Genomic DNA, 15,114 nt, shown 5'->3' on the forward strand with positions numbered 1-15,114 from the left:
TGGAAGTACTGAAGAAAGAAAGTAAGAGCTTGAAAATGGTCTGGATTTGAGATGCCTAGAAGAAGGAAAAATGAAATAATCCATCTGGCCTCAGAATGAAAATCCAAACAATGGAGATAGCTGAAAATGATTAAAACTTAAAATCACAGTAGAATTCCTTATTTAGACTACAAGGCTTCGAGCAAGTTCAGTGAATTTCAGATGTGGAACAGTACAAAAGACAATTTAGTGGTAGTAAAATAAATACTTATACACTAATAGAGTAGAATATAAAGCTGCAAGGATCACCCATCCTCAGAACAATAAAACAGACTAGATAAAACCTAGGCAAGAACAAAATCACTAATACATAACAAAAATAACATGTCAAAAAATAAAGAACAACTAGTAGTCTGAAGTGCAAAGATACTAAGGCAGATGAGGATACTGAACAAACCTTGGAGTTTGGTCAGAGAAAAATCATTAATCAGAGTAACAAGAAGCTTTTTTAGAGTAGAAGCTTAGAGAATTCAAACCAAAATGGATACAAGACAGAGCTAGTGGATGGGAAACCACTGTATTGCTTGTAAATATTAAAGGCATCTGGAGATAAAGGGAGAAGAAAGCAAGGAAAATAGTACAAAAGGCAACTGAGGTAAAAAAGAAACTAGAGTAATCTAATAAGCAAGTAAAAATATGGAAAGACAATGACAGTTGAGAAACAAGCTCTGCAGGGGCCATGGGATGGGATAAGTTCATTAGTACAGAAAAGGCAGAGGCTTTCTCAAATGTTTTCAAGAACTGGCAGAAGATCTCGTATTTCATAACTGTCTATAACAAAAATTATTGTACTGATAGCTTCTTTCAATATGCTGGTCACATATCCAAAAAACTGATGACTTTTTCCAAAAGTATAGCCTGTCAGGACTACCCTAACTTCAGTATCCTCAGGTGAAAAAGCTCAAGGTCAAGTATACTGAGCATATACATATACCCACAATTTAGTACACGTGCTACATACAGGCAACAGGCAGGTTTAAGGAAGCATCCCGACACTGCTAATGAGATAGAAACAGCATCATGCTCATCCTTCCTACAAGGGCGGAAGCATTTTGCCAGTCAGATGGCCAAATGGAGCAGAGAACAATACCACGATGCTCACACCCTCCTTATCAAAATGCAAACTAAGCAAACTCTACACAGTAACAACCTCACACTGTAAGCCTGTGGACAAGATGCATCACAGAATTAAAGACATCCAGGCTATCCACTTAGTGACTATTGTACTGTTAACTACAGTTTGGAAACAGGAAAGCCTCCCTGTGTCTCAAAATCCCCATACAATAATGCATCAAGTCATCATAAAACAAGAAAAATCTCAGCAATGGAAGCTGTATTTAAGCAGAGCTATTTTTCAGCTTACCACAAAAATAGACACAGAGCTTCACAAGAAAACAAACACCACACTGGAACTCTTAACATAATGAAATTCAATGAAGTCAATAAAGTTTTAGTAGAAGGTAACATGACATCTTGCTTTCAATAACAAAGCTGACTACAATTTGCATACAAAAACCTGCAGAGTAAAATACGACTGTAGACTAAAACCACTATCCACTTAGCCATACACAGGGCTGAAACCAATGCCGAACCATGTATTGAAAAAAGCAACTTTTTTAACATTTGATCAAGCCCTAAAGATTTTTCCGCTGATGTTCCATTTTCAATGCAGCCATCTCTGTTCTGTTTTAAGTTATCCAGTTTAGGCACTACTAATAACATTTTATTTCTGCCTCACAGACCCAGTGGGCACAGAGAGGCCTCAGGCAGCTTGTGGGTCAGGATCAGCAGAGACACCACTAAGGACAACACTGTGTTGGGAGTACCTTACAGAACCACCTGATAAGGATGGAAAATCAGATGAAGTCTTCTCTACAACTCAAAGAAGTCTCTGAACCACAAACCCTGGTTCTTACAGGAGACCTTAACCTCCCTGACATCCACTGGAAGGGCAACACAGCAGGGCACAAGCAACCCAGGTAATTTTTGGAGGATATCAGGGACAAATTATTGATATACATACTGGATGGGTCAACAATGATGGCACACAGCTGTTCTCAAACGATGAAGAACTGGTTGGAGACGTGACCATCAAAGGCAGCTTTGGCTGTAGCAACCATCAACTAGTACAGTTCATCCTGAGTGGAGTGAAGGCAGCAAGTAGCAGAGCACAGACCGGGAGCTTCAGGAGAACATACTTCACCTTATTGAAGGAACTGGTAGGTGGCCATGGGAAGCAGCTCTGAAGAGCTAAGGAGCTCAGGAAAGCTGGCAGGTCTACTCAAAAATACAAGTATCAGGAGACCGGCTTGGCTAAGCAGATTGTCAGAGCTCCAGGGCAAGAAGGGCAGTTTACAGAGAGGTGTAAACAGGGACAGGCTACATAGGAGGAGTTTAGAAACATTGCCCAGGCATGTAGGGATGGTGTCAGGAAAGCCACCTAGAATTGACACTTGCAAGGAATGTTGAGGGCAACAAGAAGAGCTTCTGCTGCTACATTAGTTGTGAAAGGCTGAACAAGAAAATGTGAGCCTGTTGCTGAATGAAATGGGCAATTTAGTAACAGTATCTGAAGACAGAAGTCCCAACTTAAAAAGAATCCATCATCTGAAAACACATGCCATCACCTCTCAGTTCTGAGGCATCAAAAACAGTCACATGTAATGTTAAATTAGAGAAAGGCACATTCTAGAGTTATGTAAAGTCAATACACCATTCAAACAGAATAAACTGAAAACATGTATAAAGTAATTTTACTTGACTACAGGGGAAGTACAAATGGAGGAACATAAGGAAAACATGTAATGAGAAAGACACAATGAAAAACAGAAGAGAAAAAGAAAGGTTTATGACACAAATTCAGAAAAGAACCCAAAATTTACAAAACATTCCAACTGAAACTTTAAAACATATATGTTCATGTGCGCTCACACACGCACACAATCTCGCAGGGAGTATTTAAGTTTGGCAAATAAGTATTTAAAAATGTCTTTCTTGCATTATCTTCAACTCTGGTGTTCTTTATCTGAGTGATAAAGTAGCTATTTGCTTTCAGTGCATCACGGCCTACAGCTTAACCTGAAGAGGCTTGGCTTTGCTTTTTTGCTCATTTCTGTTGAACGCACCATCAGTTGGTTTTGCATTTGCATATTCAGGATCTGAAGTGAAAACAACTGAGCCTGAACAGCACTGAACACCCATTTTCCCCAGTCAGCTTCATGGGGAATTTGGATTATATCTTAACTGATGTTGACTACCAAATTTGCAGAGAAGCTTCTGCAGCTCACAGTGTTAGAATGGGGTAGAAGCTTTCTTTTTCTCTTTAACATACATGCCATAGATTTGTTGATACTATTCTCCTGATTTGAGCACAGAGACACAACTTCAAGAAAAGGAAAATAATTTCTGTATGACAAAAAAAAAAAATCAAGTATTGTAGTTAGAAAGTAATGGTGTGATAAAAGCAGCTTCCCTTTTCCTTTCTCCTCTGCATGTTCTTTTTTGTTGTCGTTAAACTGCTGAAGGAGGTAGCTGTAGTTGTGGACAATGGAGCTGACTAGCTGCTTCAGATGATGTTCTACTTTTGTTACAATTACTTGACAAAAGAAAATTATACTTCAAGCTGTGAAACTTATTTTCACAAACATTGCAGTGCATTTATGGGCCGATAAGAAAAAAGTCAGCTTAATTAAATCAAAAATCTCTTTTTATTCAACAGATTTACTACCTGTGTACTTTTTTATTTTAAGTTAATTGTTCTTTCAGATACAATAAAATAAAAAAAGACAAAAAATGTCCACAGAACCCTTTTGAAGAATAACTAAAGCAGGAATTTAAGTACTCCTTTACACAAAAAGCATTTAAATTACACAGATTATACAAGATTAGGCCATGTAACACAGCAAGCTCTTATTCTTCCTATTGCATGCAAAACATGAGTTGTCATGTAGCTGAACCAAAAACCTCCTTCCAGCTGATTCATACTTCTAAAATCATGATGCACAGATACTTCTAGCCAACACATGCCCTAACTCTCTAATAAAAATCCCTTCAGATTATTATTTTTTTTAATCTTCTACTTATTTCACTACCTCCAGCTATTGAAAGAGGGAGTGGAGTTTCAAAGTTTCCACAAACACAAATCTAGCAATCTTTTCTAATTAGGTAGTAGAGAATTTATGGGGAGATTTTACATTGCCAAATATTCTACACATTTATATTATCTTGGCAAGGGAAAAGAAGTTCTGACATTCAAAAGGAATCTCCTACAGCAGATGTACTCAGGGACACAGACTTTTTTTAAAGCTTTGTTTTACCTAACCTTGCCTTAAACAAAGCCAGGGACCGAGGTTTAGAAACCTATTTCTCTACACAACAGCAAATACTGCAAGCTGCTGTGATAGTCAAGGTTGAGGAAAGGGTCAATATAGCCAAAGCAAAGGACTTGTACCTATTTTGAAATTCTGTGTAACTGTACTTGAAGAGGGTCACTGGCATTACGAATCTTCAAAGTGATTCATTAATACTGAAAAGTTATCATTATTCTTGTACAGCTGATCTTTTCTACATTCCTAAGAGATACAGAGACAGGTCAAACACAAGGCCAGCGTGGTCCGCAGTCTCAAATTAAGTAGCTTCACATTTAGTTCATTTGACTAAGTGGTTTCCAACCAGGGAAGTGAGAGCAGCTTTTAAGTGACATGCAGCACCTGATAGAGGTAAAAGCAAATAAGCTTTACTAGCTCTACCAGGAAGGCACCGCATGTCCCCTTGAGCGTCCCTGTGCTGTGCTGCCAGCAGCACTGCCGAGAAGCACGTGGCAAAGGCACGAAGGGCTTTAAGACGGAGACCGTAAGTCTAGCTGGACCTCCCTGGCTCAGCTTCAGCACCACAACACCACAGACCCCCAAAGCCAAGAGGAGGGAGACGCAGCCCCAGAAAAGCTGCCTACGTGCAATGGAAGGCCACGGACAGCAGGGAGGCGGAAAAGAACATAAATACAGTGACAGAGCCTTGCTCAAGAGAGCTGACAAACACAAAAAGGTTACAAAAACCCATCGTTTAACCTGTAAGGCTTCTAAAACCTTCCCCACCCTCAGAAACTGCGGGTGCCAAAATATTTGTACCCTCTAGCACTTTGTAACATACATTGCATCAATAGGCAAAAGGCCTGAGAATAATTTGTGCACGCTGAATTGTTCAAATGAGCTTTCAGTAAGTCATTTAACATTACATTCTGAATTATTTTAGCCTGTACCCATAAATGCAAGTATGAACACAAAGGCCAACTAATGCTCCCACTAGTGTCCCACAGTGTACTGGCAACGTTTCAAGGTCTCCCAGAAGGAGCAGCCTCTAGCAGCTTCACTAACAACTAGCACACACAGGCACAGGATGTGGCAACTAAAATGGTTATGCATCCCAGACTCAACATTCACGCAGGACAAAACTGCAGCAATTCAGGGCACTCTTAAGCAAAGCTAGGAGAGAAATGCTGCTAGTTTGTGGCTCTACTCCTCCCATTTAAATAATCTGTAACTAGACTATCTGTAATAGTCTAGTCTAATTCTTTTTCCCCATAGAAAAAAAGGCTACTGAGCTATTAAAAAAAACCCTGATATAGAAAAATCCAATGAAGTTTAAAATTAAGATCACTATTTACAGAGAAGATGGCTAGAGTTGGTAATTTGTCCTTGGAAGAGAGGAAGTTCTCAGTGTTGGGGTGGGGAAAAAAGCTGGAAAGGAACAGGAGTTGACAGAAGAGCCTCCTAGGACCTAACTCAAGTCACTGGTTCACATGAAACCTTTAGCAGTAGTCATCTTTGCTACAGGCTGTGCCTTAGGGGAAAAAAAAATGATGTTGTAAATAGACATTCTTAAACTATCCTCCTTTGGATTAAGAAGAACTTCAGAGCAAGCCTGTATTCACTGCAGTACAAGTGACTGTTACAAATACTTCATTGGTTTCCAGGACATTTTTACTACTCTATTTAATATATTTACATGGAACTGTCTCAGTAAGAGAACAGCCAGAATACACTAAAAACACTGACTGTTTTTCAGAGGAAAACTGAACTTATTTTTCATTTGTCATTGATTTTTTTTTTTTTTTTAAATATGTGCAACTCATACTAGGGAACTGTTGTAAGTACTAGACGAAATGTGTGGTCTGGTGACAAACAGATCCAAAAAATAAATTTAGGAACAAAGCTCAGACCCTTCAAAAATTTTCCAAGAACTTTGCGTAAGATACCTAATTTCAGTGACCAGTCAGGAACCTTGGAAGAGCAACTTAGGATACAAGACTGCCAATAGAAGACTTGCATCTTTTATTGGAACTTATCAAACCAAAGTTTCTTCATCGTATTTCACTGTGAAGTAGTGTATAATCATACTATTTTGTTAGTACAAAATGCTCACCTGCTTATTAGAAATACATGGCTCTATTTCTACTCAATGGACAGAAATACTAGAAGATTGTTTCACAGAATCTCAGAATCTTTCAGGAAGGGACCTCTTGAGATGGAGCCCAACCTCCCTGCTCAAGCAAGGTCAGAGAGAGCAGGCTGCCCACAACTGTGTCCAGTCAAGCTCTAAGCATTTCCACAGATGGAGACTTCACAATCTCTCTGGGTAACCTGTTCCAGGGCTCAGTCACCCTCACAGTAAAGAAGTGTCTTTTCATATTCAGATGGCATTTCATGTATTTTAATGCATGCCCATTGCCTCTTGTCCTGTCACCAGGCACCACCGAGAAGAGTCTGGTTCCCACTTCTTCATTGCCTCCCATCAGGTATTTATACATCTTGGTAAGATCCCCCAAGCCTTCTCTTCTCCAGGCTAAACAATCCCAGCCCTCTCAGCTTCTCCTCATGTGTCAGATACTTCCGTCCCTTCATCATCTTTATGGCCCTGCACTGGGCTCACTCCAGTTACTCCACATCTCTCTTGTACTGGGGAACCCAGGACTGGACACAGAACTCCAGGTGTGGCCTCAGCAGTGCTGAATTAGAGGGGAAGGATCACCTCCCTTGACCTGCTGGCAATGCTCTGCCTAATGCAGCCCAGGATGCTGTTGACTGTCTTTGTCCTGAGGGTGCATTGCTGGCTTGTGGCCAGTTTGCTGTTCACCAGGGCCTTCTCTGGAGAGTTGTTTCCCAGCCAGTCAACTCCCAGCATGTACTGGTGCCTGGAGTTATTCCACCCCCAGATGTGGGACTTTGCATTTCCCTTTGTTGAACTTCATGAGATTCCTCTCAGCCCATTTCTCCAGCCTGTTGAGGTCCCTCTGAACGGCAGCACAACCATCTGGTGTATCAGCCACTTCTCACAGTTTTGTGTCAACTGCAAGCTTGCTGAGGATGGACTCTGTTCAGCGTCCAGTTCATTAATGAAGATACTGAACAGTATCAGCCCCAGTATCAACCCTTGGGGTACACCACTAGTGACTTGTCTCCAACTGGACGTAGCGCCACTGATCACAACCCTTTGAGCCCAACTGTTCAGCCAGTTTTCAATCCATCTCACTTTCCACTTACCTAACCTGTACTTCGTTAGCTTGTCTATGAGGATGTTATGGGAGACAGTATCAAAAGCCTTACTAAAGTCACAATAAACAGCATCCACAGCATTCACCTCATTCACCAAGCCAGTCATCTCAGCATAGAAGGCTATCAGGTTCGTTAAGGACGATTTCCCCTTTGTAAATCCATACTGACTACTCCCAATCACCTTCTTGTCCTTCATGCGTTTGGAAATGGTTTCCAGGATGATTTTCTTCATCACCCTCCCAGGGACTGAGGCAAGGCTGACCGACCTGTAGTTCCCCTGATCCTCCTTCTTGGAAACAGGAGCGACATTTGCTCTCTTCCATTCCTCAGGAACCTCTCCCAACCACCATGATCTTTCAAAGGTAATTGAGAGTGGTGTCATAATGACATCAGGCAGCTCCCTCAGCATTTGTGGGTGCAACCCATCAGGCACCACAGACTTATGTATGTCCAGTTTGTTTCAGTGCTCCCTATCCTGGTCCTCTTCCACCAAAGGTAAGTCTTCCTTGCTCAACTTTCCCTCTGGTCTCAGGAACATGAGATTCCTGAAGGCTGGTCTTATCAGTGAAGACTTAGGCAAAAAAGTTATTAAGTACCTTGGACTTTTCTGTGTTATTTGTTCCCATTCAGCAGCAGGCTTATATTTTCCTTAGTCATTCTTTTGCTGTTTATGTACTTGTAGAACCTCCTTTTGTTGCCCTTCAGGTCCCTTGCCAGACTCAACTCCAGGTCAGCCTTGGCTTTCCTAACCCCTATCGTTGCAAGATCAAACAGCAACTCTATACTCTTCCTCTGTTACCAATCCCTGCTTCTACCTCATACATGCTTCCTTTTTATGTCCGAGTTCAATAAGGAGCTCTTTGTTCATCCATGCAGCCCTCCTGCTGCCCTTGCTTGCTTTCCTACTTGTTGGGATGGAACTTTGTTGAGCTTGGACAAGGTGATCCTTGAATATCAATGAGCTCTCCTGGATCCCTTTTCTCTCCAGGGCTGTATCTCATAGGATTCTTCCAAGCGGATATCTGAAGAGGTTGAAGTCTGTTCTCCTGAAGTCCAGGGTTGTGAGCCTGCTTTTTGATGTGCTCCCTCCACTTAGGATCCTAAACTCCACCATCTCAGCTAAATAAGCCAATAACAATAATCATATTGTAGCTCCCCAAGTTGTTCAAGACTGCAATTTTTCTGAGGATTTCCAGATTAACCTCTACTACCATTCAGCCTTTGGTTTCTGCAATTCCTCATGTGAAAAGCAACAGACAACCACAAATTTTAGAAGTGACTTAGCCACTAAAATAAGTTCCAGTGGAGATAGCTGCAAACAGTTTGGGGTCCAGCAGCATAAGCCTAATAACCACTGTCCAAATCAGTCACCGAATTAATCTCTTTCTGTGAATAAAAAAAATGAAATTCAAGCAAAGACATTTTACTGCTTTCTCCTGCCCTCCTTTTAAATACTCACAATGACACTGTACTTTTCTTACACCTTATATATCACAAACAATTGCACTGAAGTTCTTCCACACTCAGGGACAGGCTACCTATCCACATATTTTGAGTAGCCACTGAAGAGCACTGATTAAGAAAAGGCTTATATTTTTCTTTTCTCTGAATTAGTTTTTCCCAAAATCCACAATTAGAAGTTTATAGTCTGTTCACCGTGGAAAGCAAAACACTTGAAGTAACCAGCATGATACTCTCACAGGAAGTAAAGCCTTTGGGACAAGAAATCCCAGATAAAGCTGTATTACCTTCGTGCCTTTTTGATAAAAAACTACAAAACTCCATTACCGTTAGCTGTTTGCAGACTTTTAATGTTATACCTATTGATTCTTAACAGATGATGGCCAAGATACTTCACAGGAAAAAATAGCCCTAACAAATAATACACCTCTGGTCTGTTTCTTCTGTTTCCATCTGGCACTCTAAGAAAGCTACTTAGATAAGGTAAGGAGCAAAAAGTAAAACACAAAGGCAGCAGAATTGAATAAAAGTCTTCCTTTCCCCTCAAAGTACCTAAGTTACCTTTTCAGCATAATGAAGAAAACTTTTCCCAAAACATGCACCAGATTATTTATAAATCCAGTTTATTATCCTTGCCTATCTCCACACTTGATTACGTTCAACTCTTTAGCTTCCCTCTTCCAAACCAAAGGATACAGGAGAGCTCCTCCTGCATCAAGAAATCTATATCCTCACCCTAATACCCAGTAGCATAACCATATGCTCTTTTGTTGTGCAGGCTTCCAATGTATCTTTAAACTGCTTCACAATGAATATGCTCTCATGTCCATCTCTGAATGGAAAGGAACAGAGTTTTCTTAAGGCCTTAATGTCTAAAAAAATTTATTTCTTTTCTATTTTCTACAATGCAAACTAAATTAACAAATTGCTAGAGCCATTTTGTCTATAAATACCCCTAGGAATTCAGGAAATTTTTTTTGCCCACATTACAAAACCAATTAGAAATCCCACCCTGATGTTCAAGCAATAATGAAAACATTTCACCCATCACTGGTTCAAAATAAGCTAATACACGTCTTGAGCTGAGAGGGGTGTCACATTTGTTAACTAAATAATCATATAAAAGTGAACGCTCTATATTTCATTATTCTCATTCATATTTTCCAGCTCTACTCTTCAAAAATGCTGTTGCTTAAGCCCAGCAATAATCTGCCTCGTAACAAGAACACAGAAATAGGTGGCATTTCAGTTATCTTCAGAATAGACTCTAGTTACAGGGAAGAAATTCCCTTCCCCTTGTAATTCTTTATCTTATAAGAATCCCCTCCAGTATTTTCATATTCAATACAACAGAATTGGCTAAAATACGGATTCCTTCAGCAGGTATCACCCTACAGTTGAAAGGAAGTAATCTCCACTTGACCCATAAACCACTGCCTATATGATGTTTTCACGGACATAAGCCTTCTTCCATGAAAAACTCGTATTAATAGTGGTAAAAGAGGCTTTATGTTTTTCAAAGTCCTAAGCAAAGACAGACCAACTTGATCTGTAATATCAGAAGAGAGGAGTAGTCCACCTTTTCTCTTAGGGAAAGTTAGACACTCAGAATAAGATCTACTGACTAAGCAATACTACACACAAAACTGTCTTGAACTGCAAAACTGAAAGCCTTTTAGTTCAGCAATAGATTTCTTGAGCACATTCTCAAGTGTCTTCAGGTTGTAGAATTACTAAAATATTCTGAACACAGACAGAACCAAGTACACTGGTGCTTCTTCCATGTTCTCAGCCTCCACAGAGTATGAGTGGGGTTTGGGTTTTTGGGGTTGGGGGGGACGACACACTTTGGTTGGTTTTGGTTTGATTTTTTAAGATGTCAAAAAGAGCTACCCATGATATTTTAATATGGCCTCTTTCCAGGCTGATAATCTTTATTTAAACAGTAAATTTTATCTTCTTTGTTACCTATCTAAGCCTTTAAATACAAGATTAAATATTAATGCACTAATTATAAGTCTGATTCTCTTTGTGGAAAATACACTTCATTCTGCTTGTTTCTGTATTACAAAGTTCATGTTTCTTTTTCAACTATCTCACCTTTACCTTTTTCACATTTCTAATATTTCACTAACCTGAAATTTCACTGAGGCAAACAGCAATTTGCTACATTATCTCAGGTTATAGAGTTTTATGGTAAAGTCTGGAGAAGAGTAAAATATCATTTGAGGAAGAATTACAGGAAGAACCATTGAGAGGATTTAAGCAACTTACACAGTAGTTGTGAAATTTCCCAGGCTGTACTGAGCTTTGCACAAAGCTTCATCAAATTAAAAAAAAAAAAAAAAATCAAGACTGAAATGGTGATGTATCATCAGTGGGAAAAAAATAATTTCACACACTCTACTTCCTCATGACGTTGTGCCCAGGTATGACAGAATCAGGTCCCTACCACAACAGTGCTATCATGACAACAGGAAAGTCTCCTTTGGACTATTCCACACATTGTCTCCACAGTAGCATAATTTAAAACAGACCAAAGACAGACAAGAATCAAACAAAAAATCTCAATGCTGTCAAAACGGACTTTATAGTAACAAGAATATAATCTAGTCCTGACTTTAAAAGAGGATTTCTTATTTCCTCAAAAGGCAGAAATATGAGCAAAAAGGTCATGGGTTAGATTCTGTGTAAAGTGACTGACAGCAATGCAGCCACCTCTCAAACCCACGAGTGACCTTGACCTTATAGTGACAAGCACTTTAAAAGGATAGTAGTTTTATCTGCTAAGTCTCTTCATGCAGAATTACCATGGGCATTACACTAAACACAATACAGTGGTTTGTTCAGTTCAAACATCATGTGTTTCTAATGCCTCACATTGCATTGCACACCTGATTGCTGTATTTCAGTGTAGCACTGCTAGATTATGAAGAGCTTTAGGTACAAATCCTATCACACATTTCAATAGCCCTCAGCACAGTGACAGTGTTCAAACAAGGTAAATATTTAATCAAACAAGTGCACTATTTTTGCAACGCGAGAAGTTCTTGCATTGCAAAATTTTACTCACTATCCAGCACTTTGACAGTAATGCACATTTTCAGTCATAAACATTTAAAGATCAAAATCTATCTTCACATAAAAACCCCTAATTCTTACCAACTTTGAAAGAAAGATATATACACACACATATGTATGGGCACTACTGTGCTCAGAAGTGTGCAGTTTCTGAATCCATTTTTTCCCCCTAAGACACATGTAATAAAAATACAATTTAAGCTGCTTATTTTGCTATGAAATTTCTCTGTACTTAGCAAAGCAAATAAGGAAGAAGGAGAACAAATTGTTCTCAGGTGCTAAAGAACAGTAAGCTACCATTCATCTGAAACAAAATACATTATTAGCAAGTGGACTTATAATGACAGTTGTAATTTTTCAGAACCTTTTTCCTTCAAGTCATTTTAAAAACATCCAGTTTTAAAAATTCTTCATTAAAACATTCATGTATATTTCCCTGTCAACACATAAAAGCAGATAAAACAAAACTATACTAGTAAGAGGCATTACCATTACCTAGCAAGAACACCTCTTCCCACTAAAAAAAAAAAAAAAAGTATTATTTAGAAAGCATTTTAAGAAAATCTTATGTTTGAGTAACTTTTATGCTTGCATACTTTAAGGAAAACATTTAGATAAACTTTGTGTTATTTAATTCAGAGAAAATAAAATATCTGTTAAATAATAGTGTCAGTAAAAATACTTTCATTTATGTACACTTACTGCAATCTCTCTACAGGCCGACATGGATATCCCTGTACCTTCAATTTGCTTCAGTGCATACTCCTTTTCATCTTTTCTGTACACACACACAAAAAAAAAAAAGAGAGAGGAATATTTTTAGCTCTGACATATTGTACCAATCAATACAAGTATAATGGTTTATTTGTACCAATCAATACAAGTATAATGGTTTATTTTCATTTGGTATGGATCACAAAGCTGAAAAGCCAATCTGTTTTTATGCATAAATTAAACTTAGATATTAAAAGTAGGTTTCCTTTTTACACAGACTTCAAAAATTCCAAACTCCCACGTAAAGAAACTTTGTTAACCTATATCCATTTCTCTCTGAAACCATATAGATAACTGCAAATAACATCTAAAAAGAATTTTGGAGAACACTTTTCCTGAAATTCCAGGACACTGTCTACTACCATGAAAAGGCAGCACAGTTTTATCATATCCCATGCCTGGAAAACTCTCCCAGAAATACCTAGGAACTGCAAGGATCTTACTTGATTTTACAAGCCACTGTCAATCCATTTTTACTTCTGAAATACTATTATGTTTTAAACTAATTATACTTATTGAAAGAACATGAATTTCACTGGCAAGTTTGTGTTTGCCAGAGCACAAGCACAGAACTCTCCTCGAGTGCTAGCTACCAGCAAACCCCTACACGGTATATGAAACCGTGTGCTCTGAAGGACAAAGCCGAAACACAGTATTCTCCTTTTAAATAATCACAGTTCAAAGTGATTTAGAGGGAAAATCAACAGAACAGGAAAATGAAGTAGCATCTCAAAGCCCTTGTGATATAACATAACCAGCTTACTGCCTATGGTAAGGTTTTGCAGGACTCAGCTACCACCAATAGATGTGGATAAGCACCGATACCCACGGTGCTGATGCACTTCTGTGGACTCACCAGTTACAATTCAACAACCCACTAACCCCCATCTAGATTCCCTATGGCATTTCTGGTAGACTTCGGTTTCCCCTTCATCCAGTCCCAAACCATTTCATTTTGATATGTTGAAAAATTAACTTTAATTAGTTTCAGCCTCTCTTGCTTTTAACCAGAAGTCTGTGTCCTGACCAGCTCCAGCCTCTCTGACATCCCCACCTCTGAAATTCATAGGATGAGAAGTGGCTGCGTGGACAAACGTGGGGAGGGGATGAAATTGACCAGAAATTATAACTGCCTACACGTATTAGTAACTACAGGTGATCATTTTTCTCAGTAATTTTCAGCAGTAGCTAAACCCACAATGCATATCTATAGTTAACATTGTGCTTGGCTTCCATTTTGCCCCTTTTGCACTATGTTTTTTGAAGCAAAAATATGACAAGAAAATTCCAGATGTATTTTGACTACACGTGAAAATGCAGTGCGCTGCAAGTTTTGCAAAAAGTAAATCCACCTTTGAAGTAGGAGTCACTCTGTGGCTGCTCCAACTGGGAAACCTGAGTTCTGGTGCTGCACCTTACCTCAGAAATAGTTGTTATTCCTCTCTCAAACAAGCACTTACATGAAATCTTTGAAAAGATACTCCTTCCAAATTAAAAAACAGAGGAATTCAGTTGTAATGGAATTACAATCTGCTTTATTTCAAGCAGGATGTTTCAATGTGTTTGGGATTTGGTGCAAAATTGATCTCTAAGGAAGCAAGACCAAGCATGTCAGGCTACAACCTTGAAGGGCCTCTTTCTCCAGATAAGTTTGGAGTAACACAAGATCCTTCCACAGCTGAAACTAAAGGAATGGGTTACTTTGAGGTGACCTAAGTGATTTCTGGAACTGCCAAAGAGAAATATATGCTCGTTCTGCACAGATTTTCTGTGGAGAAATGGGAAGCACAGCAACTTACAACATGCCTTGCAACCACCCCCAAAGTATTCACTCATTCGCATACTTAGATGCAAATCTTAACAACCAACACACATGACAAACAAGAATAAGAAGATTGGACCCTCCTCTTCTAAAACAAACTTTTATCCCTCTAGGCTAATTAAAATGAAATAGCCTCATATCACAGTATTTTAAACATATAACTTTTGACTCTGTACTTTGGCAGGGGAGGAGGGGGAGACACCCAAAACTTTTCAAGGGCAAAAGAAAGCCTAACAAGTTACCACTACTAAGATTAGGCCAAATACTGCATTAACAGCTCGTAAGAGCTGTTCACCAAGTACACTTTCTGGAGTAACTTCAGAAGTGGACATGTCTGCTTCCTAAGCATGATTCGCCAGGATCTATCTACTGGCATGATAATTCAGA

At 39.1% G+C, this 15,114-nt stretch overlaps 1 protein-coding gene across 1 annotated transcript in view; it reads right to left on the reverse strand.

The window, feature by feature from the left end:
- CDK19 (cyclin dependent kinase 19) overlaps positions 1-15,114 on the reverse strand; it is a 130,548-nt gene that overhangs the window by 98,066 nt on the left and 17,368 nt on the right. Inside the window, exon 2 of the mRNA XM_075498559.1 lies at positions 12,834-12,909. Coding sequence (XP_075354674.1) covers positions 12,834-12,909 — 76 coding nt within the window. The remainder of the gene's footprint in view (positions 1-12,833; positions 12,910-15,114) is intronic.

This window comes from Mycteria americana, chromosome 3, assembly GCF_035582795.1.
Source record: "Mycteria americana isolate JAX WOST 10 ecotype Jacksonville Zoo and Gardens chromosome 3, USCA_MyAme_1.0, whole genome shotgun sequence".
Lineage (NCBI taxonomy): Eukaryota > Metazoa > Chordata > Aves > Ciconiiformes > Ciconiidae > Mycteria > Mycteria americana.